Below are 19,733 nucleotides of genomic sequence, written 5' to 3'. Positions count from 1 at the left end.
AAGAGTAAGCCCTTGAAATAGGAACAAACCCAGGGTTCTTCCCTTGAATATGATTTTTAAAAAATTAAAAGCCAAAGCAAACCTTTCACAAAATAGTGAAGATCCGAGCAACTGCTAAGTTACCGTATACAAGGGAAGAGGAGAGGAGTAGAAGGGCTGTAATTCTTTCATTCTGCATGAGCCAGCACAGGCAGGACACAGGAACAACCACAAAACCATGAATGACACGCAGAATAAATTTATTTTCATTACTTATCAGCCAGGGGATCCCTGAAGCAGCACCCAGGCAGAGGCTCACAAGCAGGGACAACAGGCACCATGGAGCCCAGTCCATGATACAGGATCACCAAACCCACTGTTTTCACCTGGATTTCAAGGGTTCACACAGGTGTAATTTACCACTGTGTTTTGTTTGTTCTCACAGCAGGGCAGGAACCTTAAGGATGATCAACAAGGTGCCTCTACGTTTATCACAGGTGTATGTTATCTAAACACAGATGTTCTAGTTGTCCAACACATGAGAGTAAACAATTACTATGATAATGTGTTTTTCTCCACTCCACTCCAGCCACATGCCACGTGAGCGTGTTTACAATCCTCCTTGCCAATCTTCCATTGTTTTCCCGCACCGTATTTTGAAAGAAATCAGAAGTGTTGTTTCTGCATCACTCACAAATCCCAGTCAATGCGACATACACAGAACGTCTGTCCAGCCGGGCTTTTATTGCTCAGAAAGGGATACGCAGTCTGCAAGTCCTACCAGGAGCTTATGTATCACGAGTGGACCCATAACCAAGTGACTTCCAGCCAGAAGAAGTTAAGGCATGAGGGGAACATGCAGCACCACACATTGGCCATTTCCTAGGCTGGGAGCAGCTGAGCAAAGAGCCCGAGAAACTAAACTGACCCTTTTTGTGGTGCCCTTCTTTACCAACTATGCATTCAGAGACATAAGAGAGATACAAATGAGCAACCTGTCTTTATCATATCTGAGGGATGACACTGATGTCTGCCAGAGAATGTAGTTGAGAAATTCACTATATCCATTCTATGCATCCATATAACACACTGCTCACTTCTTGAACTTTCCAGCAACAAAACTCCACTTTAAGACAAGATAAGCATTGGTCTTTAATTATACCATAAATAACAGTTTCTGCAATATTACATATTTCTAAGTCTATATCCGAAGAAAGTTCCGAAGTTTGGGGAATACTTTCAGTGCATTCTGTGTAGTCACTTCTATAACTTCTTCAACTGGAATTCCTTTAATTTTAGCAATATATTCTGCAGCAATGTAAATATTTTTTGGTTCATTTCTCATCTGAAAAAAAAAAAAGAACAAATTACAGATCCCTACAGGTGACAGTCATTTCAAATTCAGCAACTCCTCACACAACTTCAGTCAGATTGTGGCATCTGTGACAGAAATTACAACCATCCTTCTTGGTTTTACAGTTGGACTTGATCTTAAGGGTCTTTTCCCACCTAAATGGTTCCATGATTCCTGAATTCTTTTCCCCTTTGCCCATTCCTGGAATTTCTTTTCCTTTCCCAGCCTCAAGAACTCAGATTTTTTAATCTCAAAATCTTCACTTGGTAACCTCTTTCGTCCCTTGCCCGGGCTTACACTACTTCGCTCTCCCGTGGCAGTAATTAACTTCCATAACGTGTCAGTTCGGATATACACACACAGAGGTTCCTCCCCAAATCACTTACCTGTTTTTCAGGCCCCAGAGCAGGAGAGTCAGTTTCCAAGCACATACTTTCCAGAGGTAACAGCTTCACAAGTTTCTGCTTCTTGAAGAAAATAAGACAGTTATTAAATGTTTTATGGACTTAGACCTTTGGAAATAAAAAAAAAATGTATGAAGGGAGGATATCCTCTGCTTTTAAAAGCAATATCAAAAGACTTGGGTGCCACTGCCTGCGTTTTATCAACAATTTCGGAATGAAAGCAAGAATACCAAGAAGGTATACTTCAAGAAGTCTCTTCAAATTAAGATTATCCCATTTTCTAAATATCTTAAGTACTATTATCTAAACACTGAATCCATTGTTATTTATTAAATCATGTAATTATATTACACAAAATAATCTATGTTGAGAGTTGCCAGTGCAATTTTAATTTACTATTTTGCTATATATATAATATTTATGTAGCTTTTTCCCACCACCGTTTTCACTCCTTAATACCAGTTTGCTTTCCTTTCTCCAGGTTCCTAACCTCATCCCCATCTACATTCATCCCTTACACCCCCTCCACTTCAATCATGCCCTTTCCTTTCTAACATTTCATGAGCTTAACACAAAAAGTGATGATGGTGCAGGATGGAAACAGACTGGTCCCCCAAAATAATGAGTCAGCATGGCTTGCAGCAGCCCAGAGTAGAAATTAAAAGAGCAGTCTCACCAAATCAAGGGCTGAACCTGACCAAAACCATCTTTAAGCAATCTAGCTGCTTTGTTGCTGGGTGTACCTTGTGATAATCGCAATTTTTCAAAGGTCTGTAACTTAACCAATTTTGAGCAGATCTCCTTTTGAACAAAAAGTGCCACAGCACTAAGACAGAAACTAGTCCTTTTCCACATACCATGTCCCGGCTCTAAAAGAGTACAGTGACAGAAGCTTCCAATGAAGAGTTCATCAGAAACCACATTAAACTGAGAAAAAAAAATCTATTTTCTTAGCCTATGTTACTGGGGAATAGCTGGACTGTTTTAGCCAAAATTTCCTCCCAAACTCTAGCTAAGGCAAAAGCCTCATGTAGAAATTTAGCCAAAGTAAAAATGTGCAATGCTATAAGCAACTGATGCTCCTATTGTGTCCAGTTCTGGGCCCCTCAGTTCAAGAAGGACAGGGAACTGCTGGAGAGGGTCCAGCGTAGGGCAACAAAGATGATTAAGGGAGTGGAGCACCTCCCTTATGAGGAAAGGCTGAGGGAGCTGGGTCTCTTTAGCTTGGAGAAGAGGAGACTGAGAGGTGACCTTATTAATGTTTATAAATATATAAAGGGTGAGTGCCACGAGGATGGAGCCAGGCTCTTCTTGGTGGCAAACAATGATAGGACAAGGGGTAATGGGATCAAGCTGGAATACAAGAGGTTCCACTTAAATTTGAGAAAAAACTTCTTCTCAGTAAGGGTGACAGAGCCTGGAACAGGCTGCCCAGGGGGGTTGTGGAGTCTCCTTCTCTGGAGACATTCAAGACCCACCTGGACATGTTCCTGTGTAACCTCACCTAGGCGTTCCTGCTCCAGCAGGGGGATTGGACTAGATGATCTTTTGAGGTCCCTTCCAATCCCAAACATACTGTGATACTGAGAAATGTCAGGTGACAGCAACCATACACATGTACTGCTACTCCCACTTCAAACTGTACAGACTTAAAAAAAGAGCATATTATTGAGCTGCACAGTAAAAACAGTTGTGTTTGCCATCGTAAACTGTCAGCTACTAGCTGCATTCCCCAAGCACTGAGAAGGAGCAAATCCCTTTAAATGTTACCTGTTCACTCCTTATGATGGAAGGAGGAATGGAGAAGAAGTATCCAGCCTTCACCCCGTCCATCGCTACAGACGGCTTCCCATCAAACGCATGGAGCAACACCTTCGTAGCACCTCAGAGGAAAGAAGCAAACCAACTCAGGAGCAGCTTTTACAGCAGGTCTGCAATGTCAGCTTCCAATGGGACCTGAGCTGCCTAAAGAATGAATACAGAAGCTCTGCACTATTCCTCCCAAGTTTCGTGTACACAAACTGATATGAGCACATGGCACAACTGAAGAAATCCTGTTGCCAAAAAAACATGATAGAGAAAATGCATAACACACATACCTTGTTCCTTTAAGAGATTAATGGTTGGTCTTCCAGCTGAGCGGGAGTGAACATTTCTGCACAGCAAGGAAAGGCCTGGCATCAGGAAATTCACCAAATAACCTTTTTTTTTTTTTTGGTAAACACAAATGAACTACCAGCAGCTTTGGAAGAAAACAATCTGTATTACACCTTTTATCAGGAAAAATATCTAGAGACATATATATGAATCATTTTAGCTACAGTGAAGATATAGCAACAGCATACCAAGGACAGGACACAGGAGACCACTGTATTCAAGTGCAAACATAGGGAAAATTCTATAATTAAATCTCAAACTGCAGACTGACAGGACACTTATGCCAGTTTAATCCATGTAAGAAAAGATCTGTGGGCTCTTAGTAACTACAAATCCTGAGAAATATTTACACATGTTACTGAGATCTGGAAAATTCTTCTACTAATATAAATAAAACCTACAAAGGCAAATCCAGTCTTCTTGCCAACTCTATCTGTTTGATCAAGACCTGTCTTTGTCCTTCCTTCTGTTCATCCGTGCTGGCAAATCTGGGAGTGAAATCTAGTCCAACCTAGAGTACAAGAAGAGAAGTGAAAATATTTTAGAGACCTAACAGTTGACTGAACCACAATACCATATATAAAGGCAAACAATGCTTCAAACCTGCAAGGCATTTCAAACTATATATACTAGAGACTGCAATTACAATGAGCTCAACTGTAACTTAACTCAGAAAGGAATCCATTCTCTACCATAAGCTTTTCAACTACAAAAGCATTTGTGAGTGTATTTAACATTTTACTCTGTAACTGGTTTTCTGGGGGGTTATATTCTATTGAATACTATTTCAGATTAAGTCTCAAATCTGGATCTCCAATAGAAGGAAATTTCTGACCTGAACCTGTAGCTTTAGCCCCACCTCTAACAAAAAATTCACCTTTAATAATATACTTTTTTGATTTAAACATGTTCAGGCAAAATTTAAAGTTTGTCAAAGCACTCCCATTCACAGTTGCAACAAACAAAGTCCTTGATATACACTACAAGTACAACATGGTGAGTTTAGCTACAAAGCTCTGCCAATAACTGCTTTCCTGCAACCAGTGCAGAAACAGCCATAAGTCCCTCTGGTACCAACACACAAAAGACAGGCTCTACCCTAAAGCTTTCAAGCCTCAATTAGTTTATAAACAAATGTAAAACAGGAGACAACATGCAGATACAGACAGATGAGGGATCACAAGAAGAAGACTGTACAAGTCAGCAAGGTGTACAGAAATCATAGCTTAGCCTGACTTTGCCAGGGAAGAAGGCAGGGAGGATTTGAATGAGGATATCAACGTGACTTGGCACTTCACTGTGCCAGAGAACGGCTCAAAAGACATTTAAGACAATATAGCATAATTACGCAATTCTTCCTACAGCGTAAATGCCACCTATTTCCTAATAGTGATAATGAAGGAAAAGAGGGAATCAGGTAAATCTATGATGGAAAGCACGTCAAGATAATTACAAATTGGAATTAGAGCTTGTTTAGCCTGACAGCAATACTTATTGCATACACAAAACCAAGCATTCAGTAAGTTTCTATAATTCTGGTGACAGATGCTGCCAAAGACATAGATGTTTAAACAAGATATGGAATGCTACTTACTTCTCCGATCCCCACCAATTTTTCTTTGTAGAGCTCTATAAGTGGTAATGCAGCATCCAGATCCTGCAAAAACAAATTAAAGATGCAACCCTCGCTGCCTTTACAGGATGGAAGGGGTATGATTATGATTAAATTAGAATTTCCTTCATTATTCTTAAATTCTTTACCTTAAACCTTGCCATTATTGCAAGTTATGCGGTCAGACAGATCCTAGAAACTTGCATGATTTCCCATCTCTACTTAATGACCTTTCATCTCAAATTGGTATTTCCACAGAAGCATAAGAGGTGATTAAAATAAGGCCCATAAAAAGCCTAGTAACATCAAATGGCTGCAGAAAAACTCCAGGTTTTTCAGGCTAAGGACACAAATGGTCACTTTCAACTTCCCATGCTAACAAAGGGACATCTGCAAAGGCACATGTGTGCTGTTTGCTGTAAGCAAAACACTCACTTGGGATTTTTAACACTGTTTCACTGCAATAATATGACCAGATGACTCCAGTGAACAATTCTGCTTCAAGACTAACACAAACAAATGGATGTGCTAAGAGACCCTGGGATTTGGTCTGCTGGGTATTCTGTATTACAGAAGTGCAGAAAAATCCCTAGGCAGATCTGAAGTTAATTCGGGCAGACCAGAGCATCTCGTCATCTGCCCTGAGCAATCTCAGCAGCACCTCATAGCTGCGCTGACCTAACTTGCCCGTGCTTTACCTTCAAAGTAACACTGCGCTGCTCCTCTGGCGACACTTCTTGAACCGGGTGAACTCCCAGGCAGGGCAGAACAAACCCGGGGAACCTAGACACAGAATATGTATCAGTGGTGTGACAGACTGGAGAAGGCTGAGATCTCATCAATGCTTAAAAATATCTCAAGGGAGGGTAACAAGAGGACGGGACCAAAGTGGTGCCCAAAGATAGGATGAGGGGCAACAGGCACAGACCGAGGTTCCACCTGAATATGAGGAGCAACTTCTTTACTTTGAGGTGCCAGAGATGTGGAACAGGCTGCCCAGAGAGGCTGTGGAGACATTCAAAACCCGCCTGGACACCTTCCTGTGAGATGTGCTCTGGTGAACCTGCCTTAGCAGGTGGGTTGGACTAGGTGGTCTCCAGGGGTCCCTTCCAACCCCAACCATTCCGAGAACCACAGAGAAAACAAGTTTGGAGTCAAAAAGAAAGCCCAGCCTGACAAAGGAAAGGGGCGGCACGTCCCCCGCCAGCTCCCACGCCGCCAGTCGCCCCCGTCGCGGCGCGGACCCGCGTTCGGGACACGGGTGGGCGCCGGCCCCGCACCTCTCCGACAGCTCCAGGACGCTCCGGAACTCCCCCGCCTGCTCCGACACCACCACCAGCGCCGACACCGCCGCCTGCGGCAGACAGAGACACCCGAGCGCTGAGCCAGGCCGGGCGGCGGGGCCGGAAAGCGAGGAGAGGGTCGCTACCGGCCGCCTCACCTGCTCCGCCGCCCGCACCACGGCCGCCACGTCCTGCAAGAGACACGCACCGCCTCAGCGCCGCCGCCGCGCCGCCGCGCCCTCCCGCCCCTCCGCGCCTCACCGCCTGGAAGCAGGGCGCGGCGAGGTGGCAGTGGCAATCCACCGGCCCCGCCGCCATGCCGCGCCCGGGGACGAGGGGAAGGGGAGGGCAAGCGGCAGGTTCTGCTTCCGGGCCGGCATTTTCCTTGCGGCGGAGGCGGGAAATGGCGGCCGGCCCGGTCCCGCCGTTGTTGCCGCCGCTGGCGGGAGAGGCGGACGCGGGGCTGCCGCTCAGCCCGGCCGCCGCCGCCGCCGCCCGGCGCGACCCGCGGGTGCGGTGCTGCTCGCGGCGCGGGCTGAGCGAGGTGCTGGCGCTGTGCGCGCCCTTCGTGCGGGCCCTGGCGCAGGGGCAGCCGGGCGGGCCCGCCGCCGCGGCAGAGGCGCTCTGGGTGAGGCGCTCTGGAGTGGGGCGCTCTGGAGTGGGGCGCTCTGGGAGAGGCGCTCTGGGAGAGGCGCTCTGGAGTGGGGCGCTCTGGGTGAGGCGCTCTGGGTGAGGCGCTCTGGAGTGGGGCCCCGCGGCTCCGTGTGGCTGTGTCACCTGAGGTGGCCGGCCCGGGCATGGCGGTGACGGGGCTGGAGGGGCCGTTTCAGCTGCGGGCGATGCGGCCCTGCACCCCAAAGGTGCTCAGGACCCCCTTGTCTTGCAGAACTTCGAGACAGCGGTGAGGGAGAATGTTACTATCGATGGCCAGCCCTGGGACGAAACTTCGGAGGACTCGGAGCTGCAGAGTGGTATGTGTTGGTTTCCATTAGTTTCCTGCTGGGTGGTTTTGTTCTGACTTTTTTTTTTTTTGCATATAGTATTTTTAATGAGGTGGGTTTTCCGCGGCTGTGTGTGGCAGTAAGGGCAAACTCCAGCTCGATGTGCCTGTGTAAGGCTCTGGAGAGCTGCCTTGCAGGAGCATGATTGCAGAGCAGTGTCCATAACTGAAAGGGATAACCAAGACAATAGCAGCCTGTATCTTGGAAAAGATGAAACAGCTTTATCTGAAGGAACCTTGCTCTATTTGACACCTCTGTCAAGATCCTTATAGCTTTTGAGGCACAAGTTCCAGCTATCATTGGTATGGTGCCTACATAACTAAAAGCTGGACTTGATCCTTGTGGGTCTCTTCCAACTCAAGGCGTTCTATCATTCTATAAAGGATCTTCTCTTGAATACCGGAGAAAAGTAGCTTAGAGACTCACAAAGTATCTGATATTAACATAGCAAAAATCAAGGTTTATCTAAGCTTAATGGCAGCTGTCTTGCTGGAAAGTCTGCAGCAAGCTTTTAGGAAGTTGATATTTCAAAACAAGATTTTTCATTCAAGAGGTTAGGAAAAAGTATGTTCCATTTCATCAGCTTCTCCTGTCAAAGGGAATATACAAAATTTAATGGAATAAAGTGATCTATTTTTAAAGCTAGAACACAGCAATAGGTTCCAAGTCCGGAGGCTTCCCACCCCTCTGGGCAATTGTTTTCTGTATTCGACAGCACTGATGGTGAAAAATTCCTGTGGCCTGTTGGAATTTCCTTTGCAGTAACCTGTTTGTTGCTGCGCATCTTTTTGCTGCACACGTCTGGGAAGAGCCTGTCTCTGTCCCCTCTGGAACCACCCTTTAGGTAGCTGAGGGTAGCAGTTGTATTACCCCCTGACATTCTATTCTCCTGGCTGAGCAAGCACAGGTTCCGCAGCTGCTTCTCCTACATCATGTGCTCCAGATGCCAGCCATCTCGGTGGTCTTCCATTGGAATTGCTCTAGTACTCAATGACAGTCTCCCAGAGGATCCAAGCTAGGATGTTATAGCCTAGGTAGATGAGAATCGTGGCTGGATCAGTGAGCTCAGGGGTTTAATTGCTCATACTTTCATCTCAGGGCTGATTACAAGGTGTCTGTTCTGTGACTTGTTCTTGTTAATGTCTTTATCCATGACGTGGCGGAGGAGGTGGAAGGTGCCCTCACCCAGTTTGCAGCTGACATCAACCAGGGTGGGATGCAGGAAATATGCTCAAGGGCAGCCCCATTCAGTGGAGCATAAACAGGTTGGAGAGATGCATCTGGGAATCTCATGAAGTTCAGCGAGGACAAAAAGCAAAGCCCTAAACCTAGGACGGGATAACCCCCTGCAGAGGTGCAGGATGCCATGGGCTTGAGGGTCCTGGTGGGCTAACCATGAGCCAGCCTAGGATATTGTGTCAATGCGAGTGCAGTCAGTAGATCCAGGGAAGTGATTAGTTGCCTTTCCTCTACACTTTGCAAGAGCACCTCTGGAGTAGTGCACTCAGTTTGATGGACTGGAGTGAAGGACTGGAGCACTTGCTGTGTGGGTTGAGTCTTAAGGAACTGGCTTGTTTAGTACAGAGAAGATAAGCCAGCCTTCTGGTACCTACAGGGGTTACAGGAAATATGGAGCCAGGCTATTTGAGGTGTGCAGTGGGAGAACCACAGGCAAGGGTCAGATTGAAAGGAGAGGTTCTAACCTGATGTAAGGGACTAAAAAAATCACTACTGGACTAACTGAGCATTGGAAAAGATTGTCCAGAGAGCTTGTGTAGCCTCCAGCACTGGAGGCTTCCAAGAACCAACTGGACAAAAGTGTCTGGGATGACCTGGTTTGAACTGCATGTTGACCCTGCTGTTGAGCAGAAGGCTTCAGTTAGGAGGGGCCTCCTGAAGGCCATTCCAGCCTGAGTGATCTTGTGTTGGGACGCTGGCCAGGACCTCTTCCTAACAGGAGACTAGCAGTATGTTTGTTGCTGCTATTTAATATACAAATTAAGTAATAGTTTAAAATTATTGCTATATAATAATATATTTATATGTAATAAATACAACATGTTTATAATTGTTGTCTTTCAAGTAGCAGTAGTGGAGATTCTTGGTAGTGTGGTGTCCAAACAAAATTTCAGTGTGATTCATTTGCTCACCTGTGTGAGCATTAGATGTGTTTTGCCTGCAACTTGATGCTTTTTACAGTGGCACAAAGCTGAAAATACAGATATATTGAACTGGCTATGGAGAAAGAGCTCCTTGCGCTGTGTTTTGGTCAGGAAGCTTCTGCAGTTGTAGTTCTAGAATGATAACACTTCAGCTCCTTTTACTCTAAGGTCAAAAATGCACTGCTTTCATGATGCAAAATGCTGAACTGATTCAGCCTCGCTTAACTCATTCAATTTTGTTCCAAAATTCTTAGCAGGATTTTCTTAACAGGAAAACTTGGTCCAGATGGATGTTATTTTCAGTAAGTTATCCTTTGTCTGTACAAGTCTAACTTTATGCCAGCTGAGATACTGTCATCTTCCTGCAGCTGGCGTAAAGCAGGTGTAAGAACTGTATTATGCTTTTTAATTTGACATAAATTTATTCATGTGCCTATCTGATCCAGTTTGAATCACCAAGGGACCTGGCATTTTGTGCCTTCAGTGCTTACGTTGACCAGTGGTTCAGGTCTTTCCTCTCTGTATTTAAATGATTTCATGTTCATCGTAAAGCAAACAAACCAATCTGCAAACTCAAAACCTTGATTTTGCCTTTCTGAGGTTTACAATAGTCTAATTCTACACAGATTGACCAAGAGAGGGTGCTCAAAATTCATTCTTTACCACTGCATTGAAAACATCGCATGGCTTGCAAGTTGTGCTCAACACGTTAGTAGGAACATTGAATTTAAATGCTAAGAAGTTTACAAAATTAAATTAAAAAATTAAGAAAGCAAAACTATTGTGAATGTTTCAAACCTCCACTGGAGGAGAAAAATTATGTGAGTGTGCACATGGAAGAATACAGAAATATGCACTGCCTTTCAGTTACATGCAGTTAGGATATATGACTGAGCAGTTCTGTTTCCTTCTATAACTCTTAATTGTTTATAGTTTATAATGCAGGCATTTACTTGTCTATGAAACCAGTTTTAAAACAGTATCTTAAGCTTTCAAAATTGTTAATTGCCATCTTGGAGAACCTAAGTACCTTTAGTAGAGTAGCAGTAGTAAAAACACCAGTTGACAGCTGAAAATATGTTCTAGGTATTTAGTCTAGTCTTACAATTGAAAAAGCAAGCTGTGAAAGTCAGCTTCTGCCACATACAGTCTCTTGGGCCTCAGATGTTGAAAGAAGATGTTTTGGTTTTTGCAGAGTCCTTATGACTAGTAATTACAGATGTCACCAAGATGGAGAATATTTCGTTAATGTAGCATTGTATGTTGTGCTGGAGCTGGAGTTCAGAGAAGGGCAATGAGGCTGGTGAGGGATCTGAAGAACAAGTCTGAGGAGCAGCTGAGGGAGCTGGGGCTGTTCAGCCTGGAGAAAAGGAGGCTGAGGGGAGACCTTATCGCTGTCTACAACTACCTGAAAGGAGGTTGGAGCATGGAGGGGTTGGTCTCTTCTCCCAAGTAGCAAGTGACAGGACAAGAGGAAATGGCCTCAAGTTGCATGAGGGAAGATTCAGATTGGACATTAGGAAAGATTTCTTCCGGAAAAGGGTTGTCGGGCATTAGAATAGGCTGCCCAGGGAAGTGGTGGAGCCACCATCTCTGGAGTGGTTTAAAAGACATGTAGATGAGATTCTTAGGGACATGGCTTAGTACCAGAGTTAGGTTATGGTTGGACTCGATGATCTTAAAGGCCTTTTTCAACCAAAATGATTCTATGATTGTCGTGTTAAACTTCATATTTGTGCTCTGTATGATATAAAATCGGGCATCAAATTACTGTTTGAACAGTTGGTGTTTGTTTACTGCTTGTAAATTACACAGATAAACCTCTTTTCTTGCTGCATTTTGCATTGCTTTTCTTCCATTGAAAAACAAGTTATCTTGAAAGGGAGCCATTTCTTTGTGATACTTTCTTCATCGATTCAGAGTTTATAGTTAGTTACATTTTTTATTTTTGTCACAGGTGGTTCTCTGCCTCCTCTCTGCCCCACACCCAGGTCTTGTACTTCAAAAGTAACTGGCCACCATCAAGTTGTGCTCTAATTTCTATATGATTTCTTATTTCAGATCTAAAGCTGTTTTTTTTTTTCCTTATAACTTTCTCTCAAATTAAAAAAAAGTAGGAGAATTCCTACAATAACTTTGTATGTTTGTCATATTTAGGTTCCAGCATTAAAATTCTCGAAGATCAATTTGATGAGCTAGTAGTAGAGACAACAACAAAGCGTAAGCAGTGGCCTAAAAAGATCCTGGTGCATGCTGTCCAAACCATGAAAGCAGAGCAAGAGATGTTGGTGAGTAATCTAAGACTTTCAGAAAACCTTTGCATATAGTAGCTGCTGACCACATGTAACTCGAAGAAATAAATCATCTAATCTTGACCTTTAAGCTCCTTCCCGTAGGTGCTTTTGATTCTTTGTCACGTAATGAAATTAGTTTTTTGCGTTAATTGTTTCTTCAGTAAAATGAGTGTTACTACGAAGTGGTGTGACTGTGAGTGAATTGGGCATGTGGGACAGTTCAGCAAGTTACTTAAGCAGACTGATTCAACATGAGGACTCATTATTTACAAGCCAGTATACACCTGTTTATCTTGTCAGATCCAGGTTTCTGAAATGCTTAGCTGAAGGCTGGTTGAAGTACTAAATCTTACGATACATACAGATACTATCATGCGCAGTATATGACTGTTAGAAAAGTGTCTGTGTTTTCCTAAGTGCTGTTGTTGAGCTAATAACTACATTGAGTAAATACTTTCAGTAAAGAAAGAATAAAAAAATAATGTGGATTAATGAATAGGTGCAGTAATTTCTCTACACTGAGTATAGAGTAATTACTGACATTAAACAACCTAGTCATGTCCTTGGTTGCTAAATTTCTTTCCTGCATGAGGATGAGATTTTTTACACTGAGGGTGGTGAAACACTGGCTCAGGTTGCCCAGAGAGGTGTCTCATCCCTGGAGACATTCAAGGCCAGACTGGATGGGGCTCTGAGCAACCTGATCTGGTTGAAGATGTCCCTGCTCATTGCAGGAGGTGGGACTAGATGAGGTTTGAAGGTCCCTTCCAACCCAAACTATTGTATGGTTCTATGATACTTCTGCAAAGGTACTAGTGGTTTCTCTGCTTTTGGTTGAGGAATTTTTTTTAACCCTAGCTACTCTTGGGATGCCTGTTTTTTGAGGCATGAAGAGCAACTATGAAGATGTGGTATTTAAATGCAGTTTACCTGGAGAGAACCACTCATTAGTGCGGTGATCTCTCTGTAATTCCCAAAGCCAGAGATCATCCTGTAGATTTTCAGTCGATACGTTCTGTGATGTTTGAGGATAGTGGAAGCAATGTTTGTTCTTGTTCTTGGAGCCGTTACTGTAAATTTGCTAAGAAGATTCGTGAACTGTGAAAAACTTGCTCCAGTAAAACTACAGGGAGGAATAAATAACTTTCCTCCTACTTGGTTTTGGTTGAAGAAGGTTGAGTGACTGCTCCTGAAGTAGTGAAGAATACTGACTTGCAGATGATCTAACTTACATTCCCATGTCTTTGCTTTGTTTCCTTCTTCCCTGGTAGTTACTTCTAATTCCACCTTTAATATAACTAAATATTAGTTTTATTAATTATTTATTATTAGTTAACTTCATGTCAGAATTGAATGACGTCGTCACAAGACTCATGTAGCAACAAAAAGCCGGAGAGCTTGGTTTGTGAAGGAGAGTGTTCTAATATGCACATAAATAGTTGCAGGCCTAGAGTGTAGTCATTTAAATAGTTTCCTTATTTTTTTGTCTTTATGTACTCTTTGTTCAAGTTTGCTTCTCTCTGAACATGTACTGGTTTTGTGAATGGCTCCTGAGCAGCTCTTTTTCCTCAGCTGTGCTGCAGGTGGCAATGCTTCTTGCAAAATACCTGGATTTTAGTTTAGTTCTCATGCTTTAATACTTAGAATTCTGCAAACTATTGCAGATTTTCAAGATGTGTTTATAGTGAACTTAACTGTGTTAACCAGAACACTGTTAGTAACTGAGTATCTATAAACTGTACTTCTAATACATTCTTTATCTAAATAATTCCACTGCCATCTCCCTGTATTAACACTTTATCCTTTGTTCTGAGTGCTGTGTATGTTAGCTATCCATGAAACCGAAAGGGTATTTCAGAATTTATTTTCTTTTATTTATCATGTACAGAAACTCTACCAGCCTGTGGTAACACCAGAAGAGATAAGACCCCAGCCTTCTCGAGGTAAAGATTTCATGGGGAGGACAACTGTACCGAGGAAACACTGCCTACCTTACTGGTTAGCTGTAAATGTTTAAGTAGTTTCCTCTCTTTAAATTTATTTAAAATAGACTGTTTAAATAATTAACTAAAATAGCTAGAAGTTTGTCATAACTAAATGTATTGCTGCATCAGTTTGTTGTGTCCATTTCTCTTGTTCTAAGTCCTGTCTGCTGTTAGGCGCTGTACTTCAAGGCAAAAGCCGGCCGCTGTGTCTGTATTGGGTAGAAATTGTCACAGAGCTGCCCTCGGTAGATTTTGTTACTTCACCACTAGCGGTGGCCAGATGGGGAACTAGATGGATCGCTGACATTATACTTTGACCATTCTGGTGTTCCTTTTACATGAATACTAGAAATGCTTTGGTCTCTCTTCCTAATCTGTTGGTTTCTTCAGGGAATTGAAAACAGTTGTGTAGTACTCCGGGGCGACAGCGTTCATTCTCCTAAGTTGCAAAGTAGGCATCAAATTTTATCTTGCCTTGTGTCGTTTGCAAGGATTGGTGAAGAAAGAAGACTGCAGTATCCTAAGTTTGCAGCATGCTTTTGGAAGGTTATTTATACAAACTCCTTGGAACAAGGTGGTGTATTTTGCAGTTGATGACTGGGACGTATTTTGATAAAGCTGACTATAAGGAACGGAAAGTTCTATCTTGCCTCTTCTTAAATATTGAAAAATGACAGAATTTACCAATGCTATTCCAAGTTGAAAAGCGTGGTACGCAACTCTCACTATGGATTACTGCACATAATGTCAAGCTGGTGTAACAAGCCGTTATATTAAGCAAAGTTTGAGAAGCTGAGATTCATCTTCCAATTCTCACCCTGCTGATCTGCCTTTGCCCTGGGCATTGTTTCCTCTTTGCAGACAGGAGACTTTGCTTCTGAAGCACCAGCCTGTGCAGCAAAGCAGCTAACAGGAGCAGTAGAAAGATGTCACTTCATATCTGGGTTTCTTTTGGTTTCGAGTATCCAGATCTGTGTTTTCAGGATGTGAATTAAGTGCTTCTTGCAAGTTAGTAACAGTTTGCACGAAGGTATTGCATTTTTAGGTTAGGTAACAGCAAAGTCCTAGCCTAGATAGCAGATAGTTTGTGCTGAATTTTAGTATTATGTAGTCTTTGGGAAGTTTATGTATCCCAGTTTAGCAAGTACAGTGGCCACAAACTAAAATGTTTAGATTACTCAATACCTTTCGTTTCCTTTTTTCATTTCCCTTTGTTTTGGAAAGCCTTGAACACTGAGGAATATAATGCTGTCCGTGTAAAGCTGAACTGCAGGCAAATTTCATTTGACTGTGTATCAGTCTTTCTGTATAACTGGAATAATCCAGGTAATAGTTTTTATTTAACCTCTTCCTTGCCATTTCATTGGCAGACTTCTAATTCTAATACTCTGCTGTAAGGATGCTTCATTATGGACATATCCTCTTTTAGAGAAGGTCCATTCATAGACCTCCACGGTGTGTTTAAAGAGGCTTGTGTGGGAGTGGTTTTCCTTCTAGACTCTGAATGATGGTGCATTTTAGCATCCATGTCCATGCGTGGATTATCTGTTCCTAAACCCAGACTGATCAGCATGTTGGGCATGCGGACGGGCAATTCAACAAAACACCATCTCTTCCTGCTTACTACGTTTCAGCACGGGATCGCTGTCACGCTATGCTACAATACAGTGATTGACTTAAATTATCTTGAGTAGCACTAATGAGATAGACTTCAAAGCAGAACGCCGTGTTTAAATCTGCAAAGGTTTAGGGGTGAGTGCACCATCTAACATAGTATCGTGCTGCCGGCACTGGTGAAGCCCTACAGAAAAATAATAGTAGTGGAGGTAAGGCTGTTCATTTCCCAGGGGCACGCATGCCTCTCCGCTGATTTTTCAGTTTTCATTGGTGGCATAGCATTGCAGACAGAATAATGGCAGAGAACGTGCGAATCAGTTTTATAATGAAAGAGTTTAACTCTTGAGTAAAGAATTATTATTGCTTGTAAATCAGTTGTCAAAGACATCTATCATGTTGATGATCCTGTGAAGTTGTTACTGCAATCAAGTATATTCCACTTTCCTCCAGTATCTGCACCTGCTGTCTGCTTCGTGTTCCTGAAAGCCTCTTTTTCTTCCTTTTCTTATGAATGCAGTTCATGTTGTTTATGCTTTGTTCTTTTTTTATTCTTGTATTAATGCTTGGTAAGTTAAGCCAGGAGAAAAATGTCGTCTTTACTGTAAAAGCAGACTTGTTGGAGCTTTGATATTATTTTTTCCTCTCCTTAAAATGGATTTTCTTCATCTCATTTTCTCCACAGCGGTGTTTATTCTCCTATTTTCATATGTTTTTATCAAATATGAGCTTGAAAGGCTTGAAAACAGATTTTGTTTTTCTTTATAACTGTTCCTTTATGTCAGGTACTGCCATTGCATCTCATGTTTTGTATAAGCTGCAGGTTTTGTAGTGCAGAACTTCCATCGCTTGCTATAGTTGAGGCTGCCAGACACTACTACCATTTGAGTGATAAAAAGTAATAATAGTAGGATAACATATACTGGCTGTTACTGTCAATGCTATAATGAAAGCGATGTGTTGTAGATTTAAGCTTTATACAGGGACTGCTTTTCTGTCCCATTTCTAAGAAGTCCATAGCAAGTGCTGGGGGAGAGAGTTATGTTTCAAAAGTTTATTTGGGCTTTGTGTTTTTCTGTAGATGCTTACATCGCAGATCTGAAGCAGGTGACAGAAACGGCATCCAAACAGATCAGTGGAGCAATGAAGGTGAGATCTCTCTGTGTTCCGAGAGGATACATTTTTTATTTTCTTGATCTGTTAATGTCACTAAACAGGAGTTCTAACTCCTCTCGTTGATAGTTTTGTACAAAAAAGCCTGTGTGTCTGCTTTTGAAGCAAGTATATCTTTAGGTTTGGACCGCTGAGGTTGTATCTGTGAAGCTTTCCCCCTCACATGGTAATAAGGAGGATTACCCTGTGACTATAGGAAATATTTTTTACAGAGATTTTAGAACCTGCAGCATCTGAAAAATAAAACATCTTTTGAAAACCTGTGTACCTTTATGTAGCGTGTGACATTTATTACTTCAGTACCAGCTTAGACATGAACCATGTTCCCATGATGCTAAGTCAGCTTAGAGATGTCATGAAAGAACTTGTAAACTTGATGTACTATTTGCATCAACTGTGAGTTCAAGCCCTGGTCACTGCTAGGCTGGTAGCTCTGAGTTCCCAGCCTTCACCTGCCATCCTAAGGACCATCTCTCCAGACACTGAAGCTTTTGTGCCTGTCAGAATCTAAATAACATATTTGATTCATTGTAGCCGTTATTTTTCCCGTGTAACATGAAATACTTGGGTTTGGTTTTGCAGTCTCTCCCGGCGCTAATAGAAAGAGCAGAAGGTTTTTCCCAAGTGTTAACTTGGCAACCAACCTTGGAACTCTGCAAGCTGCGGCAAGAAGTCTTTGTTGGTTGCAATGCGAAGCAGGAAAATAATGTCCAAAAATTCGTGTCACCAGGAGAAGTCACACCCACAAACGCTGATACCAGTAAAAATTGTCTCTTGCTAAAAAGAAAAAAAGCCATAGATTCATCAGAAAGAAGACGCTATCCACTTCGACGGAGGAAAATTACTCTCAGTGCATGAATTTCTCATTTAGTATTTTCAGACTGGAGACTCAGTTGTACTCTTGTTCAGTGTGCTCAGTCTTTTTTCTTAAACCTTCGTCTCCTGTCTAATTCAGCTACACATGGCAGTTTAATTACTTATTCGGTCTTTGATCCTTCTAAATATTTCTATGTTTACTGTTACACTGATGGTATATGAAACCCTACACATACCGGTAGCATCTGATATCCAGCAAGTATATTTGCTGATTAACTCTCTTTTATTTGCTCTTTTATTACAGCATTTAGCTTGGGTCGTTATCCTTCTCAGGGCTGTGCAGGTGCTTTATGTATGCAAGCAGTCTTCTAGTAAACCACTAAGGGCTCATTTACATTAAGCATGTCTCTAAAGAGGCTGGAGGGTGACTAGTTCTCCTAATGCACCTTTATTTATTACTGAGTCAGGTAGCTGGTTTTTAAATAAATTTAAAAGAAATAGACACCGGACCATATAGGAAACACCAGATTTGCTATGACGTAACTGTTTTTAGAAAAGCCACACACAAATGTGACATTGATTCCTACTATTCCAACTTTCCTGAATTTAGGTCAGCTGGGCTTATTTATAGTCATGTTTGTTTGAACTCGGATTTTTAGTAACTGTATGTACTTACTTGCAGTGTGCTCTTCTGCACAAGGATCCGACCATCCGCATTTTACCATCTGATATGGTAAAATGGCAAAATCTGATACGTTTCCTGTAATCCAATTATGCAGTCTGGGGGTTTCCTGGACAGTATCTACACATTACAGGATCTTGACCTGGGTCATATATGCATTTGTGATGTTTGACTAAACTTTAAAGATCAGTTTAGGCTACCAGTAAATGGTATTAAGTTGAGCTACACAGGCTTACTTTTAGTTTTTCTTTATAGATTAGTACCTAAACAATAGCACAGTAGTGCTGATTTGAGCATTGTGCCTTAACCATTCATAACTTTTTCTGTTTTATGGTTGTATGTGCTTGCAGTAAATAACATCTAATATGTAATGTGTTTCTCACACAGTAAATGGAGGGTTTTTTTAAGGAGCTTTATTAATGAAATGTACTGTGGTAAGAAGGTTAGCTCTGATTTAATGCCTTAAGAGAATGAAAATTTTCAAGAAAATGTGTGACAGATTTTTAGCATTTATTTCGTAAAGGTGACCACCTGTGCCGAGACTTTGTATATTTAATCCTTTGTAAATACGTGTTTCCTGTCGCTCTTGTATATACAGAAGTGTGTTTTTATACAAAATAAATTAAATCAATTAAGAGAGATCAAAGTTTCAGGTAATGTTGTTGGTTCTAATCCTGGGATAGGTGGTGACTGAGCAGTGAGTGTACTTCAGAAGACATCTGTGTTAAATTTTGGCTCAAGTGACTGAAATAGTTCTGTTCGCTGCCTTTGAACTGTTATTAATCTCAGGGCTACAAAGCATCTAATGCAAGAGAGGGCAGGATGTGAGAGGGGCTGGAGCGGCGAAGCTGTGGAACGAGTGACTAGGATGGTTTTTCATCACACAGCAACTTATTGCTCTAGCAGCTTTAAGCACCTGCGCTCTGTGCTGGGTTAAAAATCCCCACCATGGCTTCCTTCACCAAGATCCGCAGATACTGTGCAAGATTTGGCATGTCTGCCATGGTGATTTTTGAACATTTTCTGTGTTGATAGGAAGATTCCCTGCTATTGTCTCCAAATAATGATAGGCCAGTACAGAAAACAGTGAGGAATAGGCACATCTCAAATAGCCAAGGTAGGACAAATGCCTTAAGAAATATGGAGGGAGAGCACTGTAGGTTAAACTTAATAAGTGAATTAATAAATTCACCCTACAGTGCATGTTAATGTTGGGA

At 42.3% G+C, this 19,733-nt stretch overlaps 2 protein-coding genes across 4 annotated transcripts; one reads left to right on the top strand and one right to left on the bottom strand.

Moving 5' to 3' along the window:
- Window positions 1-274: 274 nt before the first annotated feature.
- On the bottom strand, window positions 275-7,159 carry TATDN3 (TatD DNase domain containing 3). Of its 3 annotated transcripts, none has more exons than XM_080342538.1 (11): window positions 7,051-7,159; window positions 6,948-6,980; window positions 6,787-6,860; window positions 6,446-6,511; window positions 6,205-6,289; window positions 5,489-5,551; window positions 4,296-4,405; window positions 3,837-3,892; window positions 3,508-3,620; window positions 1,720-1,800; window positions 275-1,324 (listed from the first exon to the last, which is right to left on the bottom strand). In XM_080342538.1, exons 1-11 carry the CDS (start codon window positions 7,105-7,107, stop codon window positions 1,181-1,183), a joined length of 882 nt encoding a protein of 293 aa, XP_080198664.1. In that variant the 5' UTR covers window positions 7,108-7,159; the 3' UTR covers window positions 275-1,180. The 3 variants fall into 3 exon arrangements, with proteins under 3 accessions (XP_080198664.1, XP_080198665.1, XP_080198666.1); XM_080342539.1 differs by having other exon boundaries at window positions 1,720-1,797; XM_080342540.1 differs by lacking the exon at window positions 6,446-6,511.
- NSL1 (NSL1 component of MIS12 kinetochore complex) lies at window positions 7,106-19,149 on the top strand (the record flags this gene model as incomplete). Its single annotated transcript, XM_080342537.1, has 6 exons — window positions 7,106-7,417; window positions 7,676-7,760; window positions 12,110-12,240; window positions 14,135-14,189; window positions 16,927-16,994; window positions 17,601-19,149. 6 exons carry the CDS (start codon window positions 7,106-7,108, stop codon window positions 17,874-17,876), a joined length of 927 nt encoding a protein of 308 aa, XP_080198663.1. The 3' UTR covers window positions 17,877-19,149.
- Window positions 19,150-19,733: the final 584 nt, after the last annotated feature.

This window comes from Nesoenas mayeri, assembly GCF_963082525.1.
Source record: "Nesoenas mayeri genome assembly, chromosome: 3".
Classification (NCBI taxonomy): Eukaryota; Metazoa; Chordata; class Aves; order Columbiformes; family Columbidae; genus Nesoenas; species Nesoenas mayeri.
Note: the sequence above shows the minus strand (reverse complement) of the source record. Positions and strands in the feature narration are given on the sequence as shown.